Source organism: Corythoichthys intestinalis, chromosome 16 (assembly GCF_030265065.1).
Source record: "Corythoichthys intestinalis isolate RoL2023-P3 chromosome 16, ASM3026506v1, whole genome shotgun sequence".
Taxonomy (NCBI): Eukaryota; Metazoa; Chordata; class Actinopteri; order Syngnathiformes; family Syngnathidae; genus Corythoichthys; species Corythoichthys intestinalis.
This window is the reverse complement of record NC_080410.1, coordinates 7,483,804-7,508,638: the sequence shown is the minus strand read 5'-3', so window position 1 is coordinate 7,508,638 and position 24,835 is coordinate 7,483,804. Positions and strand designations below refer to the sequence as shown.

The 24,835-nt window shown below is 42.5% G+C and overlaps 1 protein-coding gene across 1 annotated transcript in view; it reads right to left on the bottom strand.

Annotated features, from left to right (window-relative positions):
- Positions 1-22,929, bottom strand: part of LOC130904368 (sphingosine kinase 1-like) — a 94,565-nt gene extending 71,636 nt beyond the window's left edge. The window contains exons 1-2 of the mRNA XM_057817089.1: positions 22,925-22,929; positions 22,326-22,840 (exon numbers count right to left, since the gene is read on the bottom strand). Coding sequence (XP_057673072.1) covers positions 22,326-22,840; positions 22,925-22,929 — 520 coding nt within the window. The remainder of the gene's footprint in view (positions 1-22,325; positions 22,841-22,924) is intronic.
- Between the last annotated feature and the right edge of the window lie 1,906 nt (positions 22,930-24,835).

Here is a 24,835-nt window from a genome sequence, read left to right as displayed (position 1 = left end):
TTGTCCTTTGCTTGCGATGGAACCTGCGCGAAAAAAGCGATCCTCCCCTGTATGGGAACATTTTGATTTGATTGCTGTCAGTAAGGTAAGGGAGGAAAAACTACTTCATATAAATGTGAGTGTGTGTGTACCTATCTGAACCAAACATCAACAGAATGAACAATCCATTAGTGTACTGGGAGGCACAGAAGAAAACCTACCCAAATTTATATAAACTGGCACTCACATTTCTCTGCACCCCAGCTTCATCTGTGCCTTGTGAAAGAATATTTTCTAAAGCTGGTGAAATATTGTCCAAAAAAGAGAAACCGTTTAAAGCCAGCCACTGTGGGAAAGCTATTATTTCTGAATAAAAATGAATAACAAATTACCCTTAGCACTTGTTGTATTTTGTTCACATACTAAATTACTTACACAAGCACATTCATATTAGAGCCTAGTTCGGGCCTAAAAAATCTAGCCCGACCCGACACGGCCCGCTGGTATTGAGGCCCGACCCAGCCCGACCAATTAACTAGATTTGCAGGCCCGAGCCCGAAAAACCCGATTTTTTTTTTTTTTTAAATAATTTAGAGTGACGTGAAAAAATAAAACGCAGCAGCAATTTATTTTCATTTCTTCGAGTTGGCAGAAAAAAACGCACATTTTCTTAATGTTTAAATAGTCTACATATTTTTATGATCATTATAAAAACATTTACACAACGAAATAACGCTGGGAAAGTTTCATATTAAAAAAATGTGGTTTTGCAGACACACAGAGGAGAAGATTCAAAAGGATCACATTTGTGTTGCCTTTGTGTGCATAAATAAAAGTGTCTTTCGTAACGAATTTACAGTTGTCAGAAAAAAATGCAAGTTTACTCAATATCTAAATAGTCTACATATTTTTATGAGAACTATAAAAGCATTTACACAACGAAATAACACTGGGAAAGTTGGTAAATATATTTCTGAGTGTGTGGGATATTGTTCTCACATGGACGCACCACTCTGACAAGGAGAGGGAACAGCAGCAAAAAAAAAAACAAAAAAAAAACTACAAATTGACAAGGCTCAGAGAACAAACGGACCCAATGATGCAGTGCTCAGAGCAGATTTATTAACAAGGGTTCGGAGAGGTAGAAGTCTTGGCCCTTGGAGAGGCACGGAAGGCTGTTCAAGCAGGGGGGGACGAGCAAGGCGAAGGCCCAGGCAGGATGCGTCTAGAGCCGGTCCTGTAGCACGGTTCAGGTCACAGAGAAGAGGCAGAGGCACAGACGAGGAGCAGGCTAGAGGCAAAAATCCACAAGGTCAAAAATTGTATCAAAGGCAGAGGCACAGACGAGGAGCAGGCTAGAGGCAAAAATCCACAAGGTCAAAAATCGTATCAAAAACCGGCAAGACAAGGTAACTAGGAACGCTCGTAAGTTGCAATGAGGGCTAACAAACTCGCAATGGAGCAGAGGGCTGTGTGTGCTTATGTAGGGAGGCTGTGGTAATGACCAGGTGTGCAGGACAGGTGTGTGGAATGAGTGCTGATGACTGAGGGGGAAAAAAAGGAAAAAGTATACAGGCCTGCTGTGGGGCTCTAACAGAACCCCCCCCCTAGGGACGGACTCCGGACGGACCAGGCGCGTCTGGGTGGAGTCGGTGGAAGTCCCGAATGAGGTCCGGGTCCAGGATGTGAGAGGAGGGGACCCACGAACGTTCCTCTGGGCCATAGCCCTCCCAGTCCACGAGGTACTGGAAACCACGCCCCCGCGGTCTGGATTTCAGGAGTCTCGTCACCGTGTAGGCCGGACCGCCGTCTATCAATCGAGGAGGAGGAGGAGGCGGCGTGGGGGGAACCAAAGGACTCACCCTGACCGGTTTGAGTTGCCCAACATGAAAAGTCGGGTGGACCCTCATGGTCTTGGGGAGTCGCAACCGTACAGCCACCGGGTTGATGATTTTGGAGACCGGGAAGGGGCCAACAAACCGGGGAGCCAGTTTGCGGCTCTCAACCCTGAGAGGGAGATGTTTGGTAGAAAGCCACACCTTTTGACCCACCTTGTATGTTGGGTTGCCCGATCGATGGCGATCTGCCATCTTCTTCATACGAGTCGCACTCCTGAGCAGACTGGCTCTGGCTTGGTTCCACACCCTCTTCTTGCGGCGGATCCACAACAAGGCAGAGGGAACTCGGGTGGTTGCCTCAGTCTGTGGGAATAGGGGGGCTGGATACCCAAACACAACATGAAACGGGGAAAAACCAGATGAAGAGCATGGTAGGCAGTTGTGGGCGACTTCGGCCCACATGACGTTTTGGGCCCACGTGGTTGGGTGTTTGGAGACCAAACACCGCAGAGTTGTTTCCAATTCTTGGTTCATTCTCTCCGCTTGCCCGTTGCTTTGAGGATGGAACCCTGACGACAGGCTGACGGTGGCACCAATGAGCCCACAGAACGCCTTCCAGAAACGAGCCACGAATTGTGGCCCTCTATCAGACACTATGTCTGACGGAAAGCCGTGGACCTTAAACACCTCGTCGAGCAGAGCGCTGGCCGTCTCTTTCGCGGTAGGCAGTTTCGGGAAGGTGATGAATCTGACCATCTTAGAAAACCGGTCCACCACCGTCAGAATGGTGGTCTTCCCCTGCGAAGGTGGCAGTCCGGTTATGAAGTCCAATGAGATGTGCGACCAGGGTCGCGTCGGAACAGTCAAGGGGAGCAGCTCGCCCGCAGGTGGCCTCCTAGGTGTCTTGTTGGTGGAACAGACCACACACGCCGCCACATAATCCCCGACGTCGCTCCTCATCTGCGGCCACCAAAATTTCCGGGCCAGGAGAGCAAGGGTGCGTCTGCACCCTGGATGTCCTGCAAAACGGGAAGCATGGCCCCAGTGAATGACCTCCCCCCGGAGGCCCTGTGGCACAAAAAGCAACCCCGCGGGGGTACCAGGTGGGTTGGTCAGTCCCTTGGTGGCCTCTTGGACCTTCTTGACGATCTGCCACTGGAAGCCCCCTGCCAGGCATGATTTTGGAAGGATGGGTTCTGGGTCCTCTTCACGTCCCTCTGAGGGAAACACCCGGGAAAGGGCATCGGGTTTGGCGTTCTTGGAACCGGGTCTGTATGACAAGACAAAATTAAAGCGGGTGAAAAACAAGGACCACCTGGCTTGTCTTGCGTTGAGCCTCTTTGCGGTTCTGAGATGCTCCAAATTCCGGTGGTCGGTCCACACCACAAAAGGCTGATCCGCCCCCTCCAGCCAGTGTCTCCACTCTTCGAGGGCCACCTTAATGGCCAAAAGTTCGCGGTTTCCAACGTCGTAGTTTCTTTCTGCAGATGTGAGTTTCTTTGATAGGAATGCGCATGGGTGTATCTTACCGGTGAGGGGCGAGCGTTGGGATAAGATCGCTCCTACCCCTGAGTCTGAAGCATCAACCTCGACTATAAACTGGAGAGTCGGATCAGGGAACATGAGGATTGGAGCGGAGGTGAAAAGGTGTTTGAGCCTGCAGAAGGCTGCTTCGGCCTTGGAATCCCACTGAAAGCGACACTTGAGGGATGTCAAGGAGTGTAGCGGTGATGCCACCGAACTGAATCCCCTTATGAATCTTCTGTAGAAATTTGCAAATCCTAAAAAACGCTGTACCTCTTTGCGCGAGCTGGGCCTGGGCCATTCATGGACGGCTCGGACCTTTTCTGGGTCCATGCGTATTTCACCTTCAGCGATGACAAAACCTAGGAACTGAACAGACGGCTGGTGAAAAACACATTTTTCTGCTTTAACGAACAGGCTATTTTGTAGTAGCTTTTGTAGGACTGAGCGGACATGAAAAATGTGGGTCTCCAGGTCAGTGGAATAAATCAGAATGTCATCCAAGTAGACGAAAACAAACACATTCAGAAACTCCCTCAAAACATCGTTGACTAGTGCTTGGAAGACAGCTGGGGCATTTGTCAGGCCGAAAGGCATGACCAAATATTCAAAATGGCCTATGGGAGTGTTAAATGCGGTTTTCCACTCATCTCCCTCCCTTATGCGGACAAGGTGGTACGCATTGCGTAAGTCAAGCTTCGTGAAGACCCGCGCACCCTGAAGCATCTCAAAAGCGGAAGACATTAATGGTAGCGGGTACCGATCCCGGATAGTCATTTCATTAAGCCCCCTATAATCAATGCATGGACGGAGGGACTTGTCCTTCTTCTCAACAAAGAAGAATCCTGCGCCTGCAGGAGAGGAGGATCTCCTGATGAGCCCTGATGCCAATGACTCGTTTACATACTTTGTCATAGCCTGGGTTTCCGGGCCTGATAAAGAGTACAGACGACCCCTGGGTGGTATTGAGCCCGGGTGTAGGTTTATGGCGCAATCGTGCGGGCGGTGAGGAGGGAGGCTAGTGGCTTTAGATTTGTTGAACACCTGTTTGAGGTCATGGTAGCAGGCTGGAACCTTATCGAGGGCCGGGAACTCTGCTTGTTCATTTTTCTGTTCGATGAGGGTGGTGGATGCAACCTGGGTCTTCACCAAGCTGTGTGTTATGCAGGTCATGTCACATGACGGGCTCCAGGAGACCACCGTCCCGGTGTCCCAGTCAATGTGGGGGTTGTGTCTCCTCAGCCATGGCAAGCCGAGAACGAGTGGTTCGTGGGGTGAAGCGTAAACATGAAAACTGATACTCTCAATATGACGACCTGGGAATTCCATCTGGATAATGGGTGTGCAGTGTGTTACCCGCCATAGTGGGCTTCCATCCAGAGCCACGGCTTCCAGGGGAGAAGGCATCTTGATGAGCTGCAATCCAAGTTGATTAGCCAGGTCCATGTTTAACAGATTGGTGTCTGACCCCGAGTCGATCAGGGCTTTCTGCTGAAGAGAGAAGACAGGTGAGCTTAAGACCACGATGGGCTGGGCCCGAGAGGTTATGCCCAGAGAGACGGTGCGACTGATGGACACTTTCTGTTTGTGTGCGTAATCTGGCCACTTGTTGGGGCATTTGGCAGCAAAATGCCCAGGTTCCCCACAGTAAAGACAGAGTCTTGCCAACATACGACGACTGCGCTCCTCTGCAGACAACCTAGCTCTGCCGACCTGCATCGGTTCTCCCCGGGTGGGAGATGCGGCCTCCGCGATACCTCGGGGAACTGTGGGTCCAACAGATGGACTGACGAGATGGGGCCTCCACTGGGTATACTGGTCCGACACTTCTATGGCGGTGCCAATGACCTCGTCCAGCGTCGAAAACCGGCACCTGAGCGCTATCTCTCTGCCGATCTCTGGGTTAAGCCCAATTTTAAACGACGAAATTAGGGCCTTGTTGCCCCAGCCGGATTCCACCGCCAGGGAGCGAAACCGGCTGACGTACTCCCTGATGGGTTCTTTGCCTTGCCTCATCCGAAGGAGGAGAGTGCCAGCTTCCTGTTCGCGGAGTGGGTGGTCATAGATCTTTTTCAGCTCTGCTGCCACATGTTCATATGAGGCCAGAAGGGGGGAATTTTGTTCCATTAGGGCAGCGGTCTCAAACCGACTCCACAAAGGGCCGCAGTGGGTCCTGGTTTTTGTTCCAACAGATCCAGCACAAACAGTTCAACCAATGAGATTTCTACTAACATAAGCAGCACCTGATTGCAATCAACTGATTACACTTGTAAGAAACCAGATTGGTGAAAAGGTATTTGTCTCGTTTGGTTGGAATGAAATCCAGTACCCCCTGCGGCCCTTTGAGGACCGGTTTGAGACCACTGCATTAGGGCGTTGAAGTAACCCAGCGGTGCTCCCTCCAGGAGATTGGCTAGAAAGGCAATCTTGGCTGTTTCTTGGGAAAAGCGATGGGGCTGACATACAAAAATAAGCTTCAACTGGTTAAAAAACATTCTGCATGTTTTCGGGTCACCTGAGTATTTCGTGGGTGGTGGGATGTTGGGCTCAGGCCACCCTGGCGTTTCACCTTTGGCAGCGGGTCGGTTGTGAAATGAGGCAGCCATGTGGGAAAGCTGAGACACGCTCTGGGTAAGACGAAACAGGAGCTGCTCGTGCTCGTTTAAACGCTGGCCCTGGTTGTTGACGGCTTGTTCATACAGGGACGAGCCTGCTGGGTCCATGTTATGGCGAGTTTGTTCTGACAAGGCTCAGAGAACAAACGGACCCAATGATGCAGTGCTCAGAGCAGATTTATTAACAAGGGTTCGGAGAGGAAGAAGTCTTGGCCCTTGGAGAGGCACGGAAGGCTGTTCAAGCAGGGGGGGACGAGCAAGGCGAAGGCCCAGGCAGGATGCGTCTAGAGCCGGTCCTGTAGCACGGTTCAGGTCACAGAGAAGAGGCAGAGGCACAGACGAGGAGCAGGCTAGAGGCAAAAATCCACAAGGTCAAAAATTGTATCAAAGGCAGAGGCACAGACGAGGAGCAGGCTAGAGGCAAAAATCCACAAGGTCAAAAATTGTATCAAAGGCAGAGGCACAGACGAGGAGCAGGCTAGAGGCAAAAATCCACAAGGTCAAAAATCGTATCAAAAACCGGCAAGACAAGGTAACTAGGAACGCTCGTAAGTTGCAATGAGGGCTAACAAACTCGCAATGGAGCAGAGGGCTGTGTGTGCTTATGTAGGGAGGCTGTGGTAATGACCAGGTGTGCAGGACAGGTGTGTGGAATGAGTGCTGATGACTGAGGGGGAAAAAAAGGAAAAAGTATACAGGCCTGCTGTGGGGCTCTAACACAAATGCTTTGAAATAACATTCTTTATTGTAATGACAACGATACCAAAAATAAATTATTAAAAAAATACAAATGAAATAAAAGCTTTTAAACTGCGGTCTGGCCTTGACTGCAGTCTGCAACTTGCGGCCTCATGTCCTGCTCTTTATTCCTGTGAAATACGGGAAATAACTACACCGGCTCGGACTAAAAATGGCGATTTGAACAGCAGGATATTATGGCTTACTTACAGTATTTATATTTTTTTGGTCGTCGTCGTGCAGGAATAACATTGCGTCCACTGGCAGGTTGTAGTGACGTTCTCCGCTGATCTATTGTACGGCCTGCAGCGCTGAAAACTCTCTCACTGCTGCTGCTTTGCAACACTTTTTCTTGCCAACTTGGAAAGTTTTTGGTATATATTTGTTGCATTCGACGAAGCCGACACAGTTTTTGTTGCATCTTCCACGATCAATTTAAATTCTTTCCACACCTCACTCCTACCGGCGCATTCTTGCCTCTTCCATTCCCCCGTCTTCAGTTTGGTTTTAACTTCTCGATGATCCATATTGAAAAAGAAGTACCACGAGGATGAGGAGTTGTGGATTTGTGTACACGCGGAAGGCGTCAGAACATGAGAAAATGAAAAAGAGGGTGGTGCCTCGGCCGTGCGCAAGTGCTACAGCGGGAGGACAAGAAGAAAAAGCAGGCGGCGCCCCGGCGATCATGTGCGTGCGTGCACAAGCAAAAGCGCAATACAGAGAGCCTGCTCTCCATTTTTTAAATTTTATTTTTATTTATTTATTTATTTTTAAAATAATTTATTAAGTCCGCCACGGCGGCCCGGCCCGACCCGACCCGACCCGACCCGACCCGACCCGAACGTGAATGCTTAACATTTTGGGCCCGACCCGACCGTCGGGTTCGGGCACATGACTCATTCATTCATCTAACCTCTAATTCATATCTTTGTCTTAAGCAAATAGCCATTGAATTCTTAACAATGTTGACCTCTTGGCCTTCTAGACCACTTGATGGCGCCATAGGGTAAATGAAGCACCATGAAGCTTTGCTACATGTGCAAACCAATTGGCTGCAAAGCTTCATTGCTTAATGAGGCTTCATTTGGCCATCGCTAGGAAATATGTTCCGGTAGGTCTGTCCCAAACAACTAATTTTTTTCCGCTTAGTCAACAGACTATTTTTACGATTAGTCGACTAATAAAAAATTAAATTTTTTTTTTTACTACTAATTTAGCATAATTTTTTTTTGTTAACGCTTATTAATTCACAAAAACACTTCGGAACACTTAAATTCTTGATGAAAGTACAAATACACATGTAAATTAATCACACATAAACAATGAGGTCAAATGTTGATAGCATTTACTAGTGCAAAAGAATGGAATGTAAACAGATTCCGAACACTGACTTCGCCTTTCCAACATGATTCAAAACAATTCTTGAAAAAAAATTATCTAGCTTTATTATTAGTTAGTAGTATTATTATTATAGTATACTACTGTATATAATAGTATTATAATAATTATAATATTAATTGCCAATCATGTTTTTCAAAAAGGGTGTGATTTTAAAGCTATTCTAAGTGTAGAATCTGAATTCTGTAGTATTACTGTATTTACATATTATAGTATTAATTCTGAAGTACAGTATGTGGGATTAACTCCAGAAATCGTTATTTATATGAATGCAACGTGCTTTTATTTTGAAATGTTCACCGGAAGTACATTCGCTAAACCGCCAACGGCTAACAGTTCCACACTCCCCAAAAAAAGCACTTTTCGTCATTAGTTGTAGTGTCACTCATAGATTTTTTTTTCTTTCTTTTCTTTTGTTTGCAAATGCTGTTAACCAGCGATTTTTTAATTTTGAAGTGTCTCCTTCTAAACGCAAGTTTGCGATTTGGAGAAGACTGCCAATGTTTTATAGCAGGTTAATGTAGGTTGTCTGTCTTTTTAGTCTCAATGGAACAATGCTAACGTTTACAGTGTTTAATATACATGTTTCCTTATTTTGTATGTCTGAACTGTAATTCTACGGCGTGTTGATTACAAATAAACATCTGTGAAATGAACTGGAGTCTCACACGTCATCTACACGCACGCACAAATGCACGCACGGGGTGATAACACGCAGCCTTGAAAATTATCGCCCTCTTTTTTATTTACCTTGCGACAAATGGACTCATTGCATATCGCGACAGGCTCAGCAACTTCAATAAAACGTCGTTAGTTAAATGGAATTACAACCCCCCCCCCCCCCCAAACATTTTCTCCTTGGCTCTACACAATTCACGTCGGTCACCCTTTTTGACTTCAAAACGGCGAATTTCGCGGAAAGGTGAGTGATTTTCATGCCTGAAGTCTGCACGAAGTGGGCTTGACCACAGTTATAAAAAAAATTTAAATGAAGAAAAGGATAAGCCTGACAATTTTCGATTTTCATTCTGTCCGCCGAGTGAGCAAACTGACACAGCCACGTCATTTCACGCACACACGTCAAGGCTTGAGTGTGTGCGTGTATGAGTTCTATCAGTCCATATATACTTTGAATATAAGACGGGGATGATTAATGTCTGTTATTTTTTTCCTCTTTTTGGAAATCAAAATCTGATTACCCTGGAATGATATACAGATAGCATGTGTAATTTGTTTTGGTGCTTCTGCGCATGCAGGTCACTTTGCTGAGCGCACCCCGGACTGCGAATTAGTGCGCATGCGTGATACTTGAACGGGCTCAATGGACAAAGGCAGTTTGAACGGGCACGCCAAAAAACCACATATGACAAAAATCGGATTTGTGCATTAAGACCTGCGGTATGAACCTAGCCTAAGAGTAAGAGAAATTGCATGGCTGGGTATTTTTAACCAAGATACAATGGAAAAGTGTTGCTGAATATTTATTCTCAGCAGTCTTGTGCTGCATGCGAACAGTTTACATTACCACCATAGTTTAACATGCCACGCACACATGGTAAAATTTTATGCAGCTTGATTCCATCACTGTCATAGTCTGTTAGCATCCACATGACTGGCCTCAATATTTACATTTAATTCATCCCAGTGAGAACCCGACAGCAGTCAGCGAATGATAAAACCTCTGTGCCAATTGGCATAGCAGTGCTTTCACTATAATCCTTATAATCCTGTTTGAAGAAAATTCCCCCACAATATTTCATTGATTCGAAGCATGGAAGCAGAAATGAATGATATTACTCTACAAGCACCTTCAATTCATTTTCCAACAGGTCAACTGAAAGGTTTTGTTTTTTGTGTGTGTGTGTGTTAGTATACAAGTACAGTAATTAGTAGAGCTGCGACTAACGAACGATAAATGTCACTTTTTTCAATTACCTTCACAATTTAACTTCAAGTTGTCTTAGGCATGTTGTAAGTCACAATGAAGACAAAATGGATGACTATTTCCTTCATAAATAATATTTTATTACAGCTTCCTGACTGAACTGTAGTCTACAACTACTGTTTTAAGTACATAAAACGTTTAAAAACATTTTTAATAAAGATTCTGAGTATAAAACATAAAACTAATTTCTCAGTACACAAATCAGACAAAAGTCATACAAATTAAAAAAAAGTGTTGTTGAGATTTGTTTCTTTTTGGGCAAAGTGTTGATATTAATTATGCCAATGACTCATTTAATTTCTTTAAACAAACTAAACAACAAAATTGAATAAGGAGGAGGCAGACTGTAATGAATAAATTTTCTTTAGGAAACAATTGTTCATAAATACAATCCAAATCCAATTTCATAGCACACTCTCTTGTATGACAATTTACAGTTTGAATGGGAGTTTATGGTGAAAAGAGACTGTTATATGAATGGTTGAATTTTTCTTTTATCCCAGACACTTGTTTTAGGTTGTTTTATTTACCTGACATGTTTCCGTGACTACTTCCGCCTTCATCAGAGTGTCACTGATGTTGGTGTGACGCGTCATTTATCAGCCGATGGATGAAAGCGTGACTCACCTGTCAGATCAGACAGGCAAGTCACGCCCTCTGCAGACCCTTCACTCTTCCAGGATGCTGGTCCAGGTAGTATAGAGCATGTAAGTCCCCTCGTCCCTGTTGATGGTCCTCGGGCCCCGCTCGCGCATTTCAATGGCCTCCCTGATCCAGCGCTGATGTTTGTTTTCTTTGGTGCGGATGACTCTGGCCTTTTCACAGTCCATAATGTGGTTTTCCCTTTTGCAGTGGTAAGTGATGGCTGACTTGTGGTGTTCCTGTTGCGCTTGTTCTTTTATTGCCCTTGTTTATCTAATTGCTGTCTCCTTTTCACACTCCTTCTTGTGGTCTGTTTTTCTTGTAATGAAGCTCCTCCCTGTCTCTCCGATGTATGATTTATTGCATGATTTGCATGGAATTTCATATATGGAGTTGCATTTGTTTTTTTGGGTGGATTATGTCCTTTGGATGGACCAATATCTGCAGGAGTGTTGTATGTGGTTTGACCGGTGTTTTTCTGTTTGTATTTTTTCATGACTCTTTGGATACGTTCCGTGACTCATCTCATGTAGGGCAACGTCACCATATTGCTGTGTTCTTGTTTTGTTTGTTTTTTTTTCCCCCTGTGTTTTGTTTTAGTTTATAACCTGTCCTGCACCTTTTGCTATTGCCCAGTGTGGATACTGACACCTTTTTAGTGCATGTTTTATGTTTTTCCTCCCGTGTTCCGTCATTCGGGTCCATGATTATTGTCGTACGTTCATGTCATGTTCTGACTACTGACAGTTTTTGGATGGTGGGGTGTTCAGATGTCCATAGGAGGTATTGGTCGGTGTGTGTGGGCTTCCTGTGTACTTTTATTTTGATGTCTTCATTGTCTGTGTGGTGTATGTTTATGTCCAGAAAGGATTGATTGATCAGATTTCCTCTTCATGGGTGAATTTGATGCTGCCGGTGGTGACTATGGTGTTGAGGTGGTCCGTGAGTCGTTGTGTCTGTCCTGTTTTTACTTGGAGGGCGTGACTCGCCTGTCTAATCTGACAGGTGAGTCACGCTATAATCCATCATCTGATAAATGACGCATCAGACCAAAATCAGTGACACTCTGTTGAATGCGGAAGTAGTCGACGAAACGTCAGGTAGATAAAACAACCTAAAACAATTGTCTGGGATAAAAGAAAAATTCAACTAATCTATAAGTGTTGAAAAAATGAACCTAATACAACTATTATACTGTATGAATGGGTTTATGCGTATGGTTTCTTTATAAAAAGAAATGAGACAACTTTACTATCTAACAATAACTCAAGTGCTAATATGTTTCTCCAAAACACAAAAGAAACGGACATTGATTAGCATAATCGCTAAATAGTTTAGCCCTCCGTGTTAAGTAGTAAATTAAAAACTTTTGCAACTAGTCGCAAGTCGCAACTAAACCTGAGTGTAGCAGTGAACTCTGTCTCTCTCTTGCTCTCTAGCTCACTGGCACTCGTGTGCACAGCCTCACATTACACACAAAAAAAAAGACTTAAAAGGGACTGCTCATAGCTGCCGGCAAAAATAGATTATTAAATTTGTTGGCAACTAATTTATTAATCGATTTAATCGATTAGTTGTTGCAACCTTAGTGATTAACTGTTAGGTTTTGGTGTTTGTTTTCTCCTAGTGTGACTTGTCCCTGTGATTGCCCATTGATTTCACCTGTTGTTACTGCTCCAAGTGTATCCTCCCAGCTGCATCCTCCTGTGCTCACCTGTTCCTCGTTGTGTCGTTACCCCTTGTCTGTGTGTGTATATAAGCCATTCTGGGGGGGTCACGACACAACGAGGAACAGGTGAGCACAGGAGGATGTAGTTTGGAGGATACACTAGGAGCAGGCACAACAGGTATAATCAATAGGCAATCACAGGGACAAGTCACACTAGGAGAAAACAAACACCAAACCCTAACATTAGCGTCCCTTTTTAAAGTTCCATCAAGTTATTAGTAGTAAACTAAGTAAATTAACACATTTTAGATGGCAACCCTGGGCTGAATTAATTCACTTCTTGATTTGTCAGTCAATCAGTCAAGGGCATAGGTTTGGTCTCATCATTGGTAGGGACGATATAACAGCATAACCGGGGACGGGAGATTAATAAAACCAAATAGATTATTAAACAGGGGGTCAGCGCTACATTTCTCACGATTATGAACCTAATTAATTGATCCACTATATGATCAATGCAAAATAAATATATATTGATATATACTAACTTTCATGTGTATTGTTTCAGGTGAAACACATGTCCATTCAAACCTTTGTTTCCAAAAACTACTAAAGAAACAATACGAAGTACAAGTCCCTTTATTTAAAAAATGGGGAGCTATCCAAGAATGGGTCCACCTCTGGGGGACACGGGAGCACCCTAGACTCAAACTAAAGTATTGCAATATGAAAGTTATTTGGAAAAGGATTAGTGGGGAAAAAAATCTGAGATTTCCAAGAACCGATCTACATCTGAGGAATACAAGACTACCCCAAGACTCGAACCAAACTACTGTCATGAAATTCTGATGTGTGATTTAATTTCACGGATTTTTTTAATTCATGTTAATTCATGTTCATGTCAATGTCCCCATTAAGTGGACCCATCATTGGATAGCTACCCGTTTTTTTGTGTGTTTTTTTTTTTCAAATAAAGGGAATAGCACTCTGAAGCTACCGCATTGCATTACCGTAATACACATAAGGCAAACAATGATCCCAATGAGGGATGGCTTGCTTGACTCCGTTGTTCCTTGTGGAGGCTGGCCTGACAGCAGTAATTTTGCAGGTTAGCAAGTTCACACAGTTTAATGTTATGCTAACTCTGATGCAGGTCGGACTTTCAGTAGCAAAATTAATGGAGTTTCCCCAACCTCCACAACATTGACGTCTTTTTACATTACTTACAGTGGCTGTTGCTGGACAAAAAAAAGAATACCCCCCCCTCTTCGAAGGGGCCGGAGGAGGCAGCATGTTGTCAAAATGAATCTGTCGGGGCTATGAGTGTACGTGTATGTCTGTGTGTGTGGGGTGGGTCAACTCATCAGCAAATAAAATGTGCATTTGAAGATGGGGGAGGGGGTGGGGGCGTATTGGAGCAGCAAATTCAGCAAAAGAAAAGGGGTATAAGTCTGAACATAAAGAAAATAATTCCCTTAATAATGGTAGGGTCTACTCTATTCTTACAACATATGGGAAGAGAATCTAAATTACCTATATAACCGAACTTATTATATAAAGCAAATAAGGTTGCTTAAAAGTTGGTGGGGACAGGTTTGTGCATCCTGAAAAGTTGGTAGTGTCATGTCCCTACCATGCCGATGCAAACCTACCCCTTGAAATCAGTGATATGGAAGGATTATTGTTTGAAATATTCATTGTACTATATTTTGTTCAGACTTGAAGACAAGGCCATGTTTTTTCATCATTTGCCAGCGATGAAATTTGACTAAAATACAAATCTTGTACTTCTCTTGCACTTTTAATCCAACCTTACCATCTGCAGTCAGCTCAAATGTAATTAACTTTAGGATAAATACTCTATAAGGGATTAGTGATTCCAACTGACTTTCATTCACCCTCTGTAACAGAAGCAACATTATTACCACAACACTATTCTGTTCAGTGAGTCAAATTTACATGGCGGCTCTAGATTTGAAGTGCTAAACAAGATTATGAATTAAAGATGTCTGAACTGAAAACACCAGAAAAGACAAAAATCTACATCACACTCGATCAATGATAGGTGATATTCAAGACTCTACAACCTCAGATCTATGGAGCTTTCTTTTAGTAGGCCAGTAGAAGGACAGAGACAAAGTGCCACTCTGCTACCACTCAGATTACCGTCTTTCCTTCTGTCCGCCGTCAACAGCAGACCACGGGGAGGCACAACATCTTACAGTATTTAAATGTCTCATCTTTGGCAACCAGAATTCCCAATGAGATACGTCTTCAACTTCTTGTTCAACTGTGCAGTTTGCTAAAAGCGTAATTCTTACCATTTGGATTGATAAATTCCGCACTCACCAAACACTTAATTACAGCATAGTCCACTGAGATGCAATACAACACGTACTGTGTATCATAACTTCTGCCTTAATGGTTATTCATTACCTTTAAACAGCTAGTACTTAAATACATGGATAAGTGTCTCACACACACATAAAAACCCGAGCCATACAAAACTATTTAAAGGGAATTGTTCTCTGTACGACAATGTGTGTACCTATCTCCGTGTTCCTCCAGATACGATACAATCCGCGATACAAGACTCACGATACAATAATTATCAATACATGGGTCAAGATATCAATCTACGATATTCTACGATACAACTACTAAAGACAATAACGAGCTTTTTCTACCAATAAATATTCTTTCATTTGCCCCCTGTCAAAAACAATTGGACGTCTAGTGCCGTCAATGGCAGCCAGTGACTTGACATAGACCAGGGGTCGGCAGCCTTTGACGAGTCATTTCGATGGAGTTTCCACAGAAAACCAATACCAGGAGCCGCAAAAAAATTTGACACCTGAAATGAATAAGTTAGCCTATATAATTCTGAGGGGCCGTTTACATGGTGACGCTGCAACACCAAGACGTAGTGATGGTGTTGCGGAATGGCCTCCCCTTTATATGGTGCCGCCGAAAACGAAAAACGGAAGGGGAAGATGCAAACTTTTGATTCCGGCCTCCAAAGCGGAACGATTCGATTGCGGGGATTGCTCCGCAACCATATGAATGGAACGCATTCGCTCCTATGACGCCAGCACTCGCACAAGTCATTTTGGGAATGCTCGGTTGCTACTAGTAAACATTCAAAACAGCAAACATGGTGGAATGTCGGATTTAATTAATTGTTTTTATAGTTTTTTATTTTAAATATATTCAAGTTTTTGTGCCTTTTGAAGCATAAGAAAAAAACGCGTCGACGCCATTGCTTCGAGTGGGCGGTTATGTTGTCTTCCAGGCTGAGGAGGTTGTTGTCAAGGAAGTGCATTATTGGCTGTCACTTTGTAAAAGTGCACTGCTCCATATGGCCTGGCATGAATACTACATGCGGAATGGTGACATCGTTCGAATGGAGACGGACAGTGTGTCGTATTCTCGGAGCGTCACCATGTAAACGGCCCCTTAGTCTTTGCACCATTCACACTGTGACGTCACGATACACCTTGCAAGTGGCACGATGACTTTACATAAAGGCGAAATCATGACTTGGTTGAGTCTTCCCTTGACAAAGATAGAATAAAGTGAGCCACTTTTCGTGTTTGCAAAAGAGAAGCAATTGTTACTTGTCACATCTCACGAACGACACAACACATTTTATTCATTCATTCTTTTATTTTCCGAGCCGCTTATCGGCAATCGCATGGCACAAGCAGACCAGGGCCGGCCCAGGCCATTTGGAGGCCCTAAGCAAAATAATGCAAAGGAGCCCATATTTTTGGCCCACCATTTCCTCACAGTGTACTGTGAAACCCATACATGCAATCCAACCCATACGTCCATATTTTGTATGTTAATCAGATTTTGTTGCACTGCATACTTCAAACTTCTCACCCCAAATGATTGTCAGTACTTACAGTAGATAGCGCCAAACCTTTTTCTAAAAGAGGAAAGAAAGTAGTTAAGGAAGAACTTCTATTTTTTTAAGCTTATAATCAAGTATCAAAACTCACAAAAGTAAAATAAACCAAACTGTAGTAAACAAAATAGAATATAAATTAAACAATTATCAGATTGGGGGCCCTCTAGTGCTCAGGGGCCCTAAGCAGCTGCATAGTCTGCGTATAGGCTGGGCCAGCCCTGAAGCAGACAAACAACCATTCGCGCGCACACTCACACCGAGGGACAATTTAGAGTATTCAATCAGCCTACCATGCATGTTTTTGGGATGTGGGGGGAAACCGGGTACCTGGAGAAAAACCCATGCAGGCACAGGATGAACATGTACATTCCACACAGGGCGGACCCCGGGATTGAACCCTTGATCTCAGAACTGTGAGGCAGATGTGCTAACCACTCTGCAGACATTTTAATCACATACTTTTTAAAAAAAATAAAAATTTTAACTGAGCCACATCAAAGGGGTTCATAGTGCCGCAGGGTTGCAAACCCCTGACGTAGACACTATCATAGACACATTGTTTTAAAACGATATATCAATTCTTCGCATATCGACAACCTAAAGCAATACAAAGTATCGCAATATATCAACATATCGATGCATTGTCAGACCCCGAGTATTCAGTGAATTAAAATCTATTGAGTAACTGTTTAGTCTGGAGCCCTGATAATTAATTTTTTTTTTTTTTTTTTACTCTTATGACCTTTAATCCTTTATGAGGCTGGTGGCTAATTTTGGTCGTTAAAAAAACAAATACGTAGTGCTAATTTTTAAAATTATTTTTATTAATCGTTATTGTATTTATTATATACTGTATATTTTTTTAATATACTGTTATACGTTAATACAACGTTAATCAAAACTAAATTTTTGAGTTAAGTCCCAAATAACACTCTAAATAGAAATTGGCTCATTGCATGCCACTGATGGCAAAAGACATACTATTCATTTAAACCTGGAAGACTTGCTATGCTCATATATGAATGAACATTCGTGCATTTACCCCTCCTCGTCAAAATGGATTGAACTTCTAGCACCGTCAATGGCAGCCAATAAGTGCATTGAGTTCCCTGTAAGGGTTACAAAAAAAAAGTGTGTATTAAAGGATTAAGAAATGTTTACGAAGACGAAGAATTTTTTTTTTCTTTCGTTGTTTTTGTAATATTGTTATTTTTTCAGATATAGTCTTCTCATGTGGTCTCCAACCCGGTCCTCAAAGGCCAACTGTGGGTCCTGGTTTTTGTTCCTACCGATCGAGCACAGACTGTTTAACCAATGAGGTTTCTGCTAAAACCACCAGCTCCCGACTACATTCAACTGATTACACTTGTAAGACACCAGATTGGCGCAAAAGGTGTCCTGTTTTGTTGGAAAGAAATCTACCACCTACTGCGGCCCGATGTGGAAAAGTTTGAGAAAGCTGTAGGCACTAAATATTAATATGAAACTTAAACCTACAAGATATAAACCCAGACAATAACGTATTCAATTGTGTGTCATTTAACGAGGTTTTATGTTTACTTTGAGTGACACACAGAATGTACCTGTATGTGTAGGACTTCACGCTCTTGCAAACACAACAAAATCAGACTTCTCCTTTTCAAACTCTTTCCCATAACACCAGTTACAATAATAGACAAATAAGATATGATGTGTTATGTGAACTATGACTCAGTAAAGCCCATGAATCTTCATTGTTCATCTCTGCTGCCGTATCTAAAACAGCAACAATAAAGGCACAGCAACTGCTGTTTCTTTTGATGGTACAATTTGATGACCTGTGCTTCTGATAAATGTGGTGATATTTTCTAATGCACAGTACAACATGTGCTTTGGTTCAGTCATCTCTGAGAAAACCCTTAGAAATATTGATGTATTGATTATAAATTGATTAATAAGGTGTGACTAGGACTTTGGCCCATATTCTTAGCGCCGAATGCTTGCTATTCCAGAATGCTTTTCACGTAGGCAGACTGACTGAACGGATGGAACAAGCAAGTTGAGCAGGTTATTGGCTGAAAGAATGCAACGGTATACAAACAGGATTGTCGGTCTGTTTGAACATGAGTAATCTTGTTCAAAATTGCAATATAAATCAGAAAGCCGTTTACTTGGTGAAATGCCATTTGTTTTGAATGCTACCTTAAAATTTAATCATACAATATTTTACTAAGGGTTATTTCAAAGTCATTCGAACATTCTCTTCCCCCCTTAAAATTTCATACAAAATATTAAACGATTCTTGCCAAAGGATACTTTATATGCCTGCGAGTATTGTTATACAGTTTCCCTTATAATCTGTCTACATGTGCTGCTTCAGTTTGTTTACTTATAGCATCCTTCCATTCCTTTCTGGAAGTATTGCCTGTAAATTCTCAGTTAACATTTTATTTCTAGCTTTGTAGATTATTTAAGCAGTTTTAAATTGAAAAACCTTTCAGAAAAATAAGAAGCCACATGACTGGGCAGAAATGACACACTAAACCTAATTGGTCTGACCATTAGTAGACCTAAGGTCAGGTCGCTCTCAATGTTCTTGATGTTTTAAGTAACCCAGGCAAAGCAACTGAACCCTACTACTTAACCCATTCAGGGACAGTGGTCACTCCTATGGGTAGCTATTGAAAAGTTAAATTTAAGACCTTGAAGACTTGGTAGAGCAAGTGACTATTTTTTGATAATCAGGGCTCCAGATTAGGACCAAATGGTCGCATTTTGGGACTAAAATTAACTCATTCACTCCCAGCCATTTTCACCGGAGCAAGGCCCTTCGCTCCCGGCCGTTTTACTGGATTTTGACTGATTTTGCAAGGCCCACAGAAAATTTTCTATTGCTATATAAACATGGAACCCACCAAAAGAAAGATTAGACTCTCTTCTTTCAGCAGAAAAAAAAGTTCATATCTTCTACCATTCTTTAGAAACCAGCATTAGAAAATAGCTTAGTTTGAGCAATTTTCCTATTTCTGATGAAAAAACGGAGAAATTGAGCGTCTTGTGAAAGCATACATTTCAAACATAACTATGACTTTTTTTGACTATTTTTTTGCTTTAGTTACATCCCAAACATCTGTATGTATATACAGTAAATATATATATACGTATATATATATATATATACATATATATATACATATATATATATATATATATATACTCACCGGCCACTCTATTAGGTACACCTGTCCAACTGCTCGTTAACACTTCATTTCTAATCAGCCAATCAAATGGCGACAACTCAGTGCATTTAGGCATGTATACATGGTTTAAGACAATCTCCTGCAGTGCAAACCAAGCATCAGTATGGGGAAGAAAGGTGATTTGAGTGACTTTGAACGTGGCATGGTTGTTGGTGCCAGAAGGGCATGTCTGAGTATTTCAGGAACTGCTGATCTAATGGGATTTTCACGCACAACCATCTCTAGGGTTTACAGAGAACGGTCCGAAAAAGAAAAAATATCCAGTGAGCGGCAGTTCTGTGGGCGGAAATGCCTTGTTGGTGCCAGAAGTCAGAGGAGAATGGCCAGACTGGTTCGAGCTGATAGAAAGGCAACAGTGACTCAAATAACAACCCGTTACAACCAAGGTAGGCAGAAGAGCATCTCTGAAAGCACACTACGTCGAACTTTGAGGCAGATGGGCTACAGCAGCAGAAGACCATGCGGGATGCCATTTCTTTTCAGGAAAGAACAGGAAACTGAGGCTATAATTTGCACAAGCTCATCGAAATTGGACAATAGAAGATTGGAAAACCGTTGCCTAGTCTGATGAGTCTCGATTGCTACTGCGACATTCGGATGGTAGGGTCAAAATTTGGCGTCAACTACATGAAAGCATGGATCTTTCCTGCCTTATATACATATATATATGTATGTATATATATATATATATATATATATATATATGTATGTATATATATATATACATATATATATATATGTATACATATACATATATATAATGAGGCATATGATACATGGTGTACCTAATAACGTGGCCGGTGGGTGTATATATATATATATATATATATGTATATACAGTGGGGAGAACAAGTATTTGATACACTGCCAATGGGTTTTCCCATTGACTGTCTATCAAATACTTGTTCTCCCCACTGTATATGTGTGTGTGTGTATATATATATTATATATACACTCACCGGCCACTTTATTAGGTACACCATGTATCATATGCCTCATTATATATATGTATGTATGTATGTATGTATATATATATATATATATATATATATATATATATATATATACATATATGTTGACGCCAAATTCTGACCCTACCATCCGAATGTCGCAGCAGAAATCGAGACTCATCAGACCAGGCAACGTTTTTCCAACCTTCTATTGTCCAATTTCAATGAGCTTGTGCAAATTGTAGCCTCAGTTTCCTGTTCTTAGCTGAAAGGAGTGGCACCCGGCGTGGTCTTCTGCTGCTGTAGCCCATCTGCCTCAAAGTTCGACGTACTGTGCGTTCGGAGATGCTCTTCTGCCTACCTTGGTTGTAACGGGTGGTTATTTGAGTCACTGTTGCCTTTCTATCAGCTCAAACCAGTCTGGCCATTCTCCTCTGACCTCTGGCATCAACAAGGCATTTCCGCCCACAGAACTGCCGCTCACTGGAAATTTTTTCTTTTTCGGACCATTCTCTGTAAACCCTAGAGATGGTTGTGCGTGAAAATCCCAGCAGATCAGCAGTTTCTGAAATACTCAGACCAGCCCTTATGGCACCAACAACCATGCCACGTTCAAAGTCACTCAAATCACCTTTATTCCCCATACTGATGCTCTGTTTGAACTGCAGGAGATTGTCTTAAACCATGTCTATATGCCTAAATGCACTGAGTTGCCGCCATGTGATAGGCTGATTAGAAAATTAAGTGTTAATGAGCAGTTGGACAGGTGTACCTAATAAAGTGGCCAGTGAGTGTATATATACACACACACATACAGTGGGGAGAACAAGTATTTGATACACTGCCAATGGGAAAACCCATTGGCAGTGTATCAAATACTTGTTCTCCCTACTGTATATATACATATATATACGTATATATTGTCATGAATGGGACACTCCGCATCCATGTTACAGCTGGGTCCCCTCAAAAAAAAATTCCAATGTTAACCTAATTTGTAAGCGGTATACTGGTTGATGTCAAAACTGATAGAGAATAAAATATAGATTCATTAATTTGTAGTTTTATGCATGTATTATAAAAGTGTTTCTCATTTAAACTGTGAAAATTAGAGGAAAACTTTGTATGTCGATTTACAGTGTGCGCCCCTAAAGTTTTAAATTAGGGGCCAAGCTAGGTTGTGCTCCTAGTAAAAAATATTAGTCTGGAGCCCTGATAATTTAAAAAAGAAAAAGAAAAGAAAAAAAATTTTTTTTTTTTCTTTTTTAAACTATTAAGACCTTTAACACTTTATGAGGCAAGCTGCTAATTTTGGTCATTTTTTTTTTTTTTTTTAAATTATTTTTTTAAAATTATTTGTATTAATTGTTATTTTTAATATTTAAAAAAAAAAAAAAAAAAAAAAATACAGTTCTACATTAATACATTAATCTAAACTAAATTATTGAGTAAAGTCCCAAACAACACTCTAAAATGTATTTATTTTTAAATAGTATTTGGCTCAATGCATGCCACTGATGGCAATTGACTTACTATTCATTTAAACCGGGAAGACTTGCAATGAATGCTCATGCTATATATGAATGAACATGCATTTGCCCCTCCTTGTCAAGATGGATTGAACGTCTAGCCCCGTCAATAGCAGCCAATAAGTACATTGACTTCTCTGTAAAGGGTTACAAAAAATAATAATAATTCGTGCATTAAAGGATTGAGAAATGTTTATGAAGACGAGGGAAATTATTTTCTTTAGTTGTTTTTGTAATGTTGCTATTTTTCTCGAAATGGTCTACTCTAATCTATCCCTAAATTGTCCCCCAATTCTGGAATGACCCATATAAATAGCCTGAACATAAACAATGTGACCTTGCTCACCGTCTTTCCGGGGCGCCTGCTGCACGGAGGCATCCCTGATGGCACAAGCCCACCTTTCAGCCTCCCGCAGGTTTGTCCGGGGGTCCTGGACCAGCGCCACCCGAAAGCACTGCTCCACTCGTTGACGGGCCACGCCGGCGCTCATCCACCGCCGTTTTAAGGGGTAAAAATAAGCAGTAAAGTAGGCGCCGACGTCCGAGCTGTCCGTTCCTCTGTACGCCCGGCAGCCGATGCAATCCGTCAAGTTGAAGACCACCTTAGCCCGGCCGGGAGACGACGAGATCCTCTGAATGGTCAGGGCGCTCTCCGTCAGGCTCACGGAGTATCGTACCTTGTCGTCGAGCGTGTCCGTAAACTCCCCGTAAAGCATACCCACAAAGCCGTTCCGCTGGCGGAGTGGCTCCGCTTCGGGAGCCTCCTTCGCCATCCCGGCCAGGCCAGTGCGAGGATGGCGGTGCGGTACCGACTCCAGCGGAGTTCTGTTGCGGGACGCTCCAAACGCGAGGACGCCGTTCCTGGGTCAGAGTCTCTTCCTAGTGGTCAAAAGCGGGAGTGCAGACAAGAAGCGCCTACAGTACATACACACGGTTCATTTTTACCCCATGGTGCCAGGGTGAAAAACAATGCATTGGTACATAAACGGAGTTTAAGGGGAGGGCATGGGGGGCCAGGCCCCCTGGTGGCCGAAAAGTGTCAATGAGTGTAATTGACTTTCCTATATATGATTTTAAAATTAAGAACAAAAAAAAAAAATGAATGAAATGGAAAAAAAAGATTTTTATAATGGGTCTAAATTATTTTTCTAACAGATCATGTAATTAGCACCTTAGACGGTCATATGCTTTACTTAGCCAAAACCAGCCGAAGACCGAAGAGGCAAGATGGATATATATAATTTTTTAGAACCTAAGCTTAGGGCAAGGTGAATACAGTGTATTACAAATGTGAGTACACCCTTCGCATTTCTGCAGATATTTAAGTCTTATCTTTTCATGGGACAACACTGACAAAATGGCACTTTGACAGAATGAAAAGTAGTCTGTGTGCAGCTTAAATAATAGAGTTAATTTATTTCCCCCTCAAAATAACTCATAATATAGCCATTAATATCTAAACCCCTGACAACAAAAGTGAATACACCGCATAGAAACTACGTACATCCCTAAATGTCCAAATTGAGTACTGCTTGTCATTTTCCTTCCAAAATGTCTTGCAACTCGTTACAGGAGTGCTGTCAGCATTGCTGCAGAGATTGAACAGGTGGGGGGTCAGCCTGTTAGTGCTCAGACCATACCCCGCATTCTACATCAAATTGATGTGCATGGCTGTCACCCCAGGATGAAGCCTATTCTGAAGACGGTACACAAGAAAGCCCGCAAACAGTTTGCTGAAGACATGTCAACAAAGTACATGGATTACTGGAACAATATCCTATGGTCTGATGAGACGGGCGGGTTTTCTTGTGTACTTTCTTGTGTCTTCAGAAGAGGCTTCCTCCTGGGGTGACAGCCATGTACACCAATTTTATATAGAGTGCGGCGTATGGTCTGAGCACTAACAGACTGACCCCCTACCTCTTCAATCTCTGCAGCAATGCTCACAGCACTCCTGTAACGAGTCACAAGACATTTTAGAGGGACAATGATAAGCAGTACTCAGTTTGGACATTTAGGGTTGTAGTTTCTAAGGGGTGTACTCACTTTTGTTGCCAGGAGTTTAGATATTAATGGCTATATTTTGAGTTATTTTGAGGGGAAATAAATTAACTCTATTATATGAGCTGCACACAGACTACTTTTCATTCTGTCAAAATGGTCATTTTATCAGTGTTGTCCCATGAAAAGATACACATAAATATCTGCAGAAATGCGAGGGGTGTACTAACTTTTGTGATACACTGTATATGTATTTTTTTACAAACCCAAGCTTTCAAAAGTGAAAACAACTACTAAGCAAGAACCAAGGATTGAACATGTGGACCATGAAACACAAGAGAACACCGTCAAAATGGTGAGTGGAGTTTCAATTTTCCTCATTAAAGATGCTAATTGTACAACAGAGCCACCACCGGTGTCTTGCCAATGTAGTTACCTCTGGCAAAAATTGTGTCCCCTGGCCACGGGAGAGCACACACAAATAAGTTATGAGTTATGTCGACATAAACAATTAATTCAAGCCAGAAAAGAACCACAGTTATATTTTTGGACACTGACGTTTATTAAACTGGAGAAACGCCATACAGGACTTTTATTACAGTAATAACAGTTATAGGTCATCCTACGGGTAAAACAGTGAAACATTTCCTTTTTTTTTTCGTTCAGTACGTATGTTACGTTATATGACAGACAAAAAAGTTGTTGTTTTTTTGGTGGAAGGGCCATGTTTTAAAACCTCGTACACCTACATCACCAAAACACGGAAATCAAGCAAATCGGTGCAGCGCAGCGGCTCCGCCCAGGGGATACAATTTTTGATAGGGGCAACTACATTGGCGCAACACCGGCGGGCAT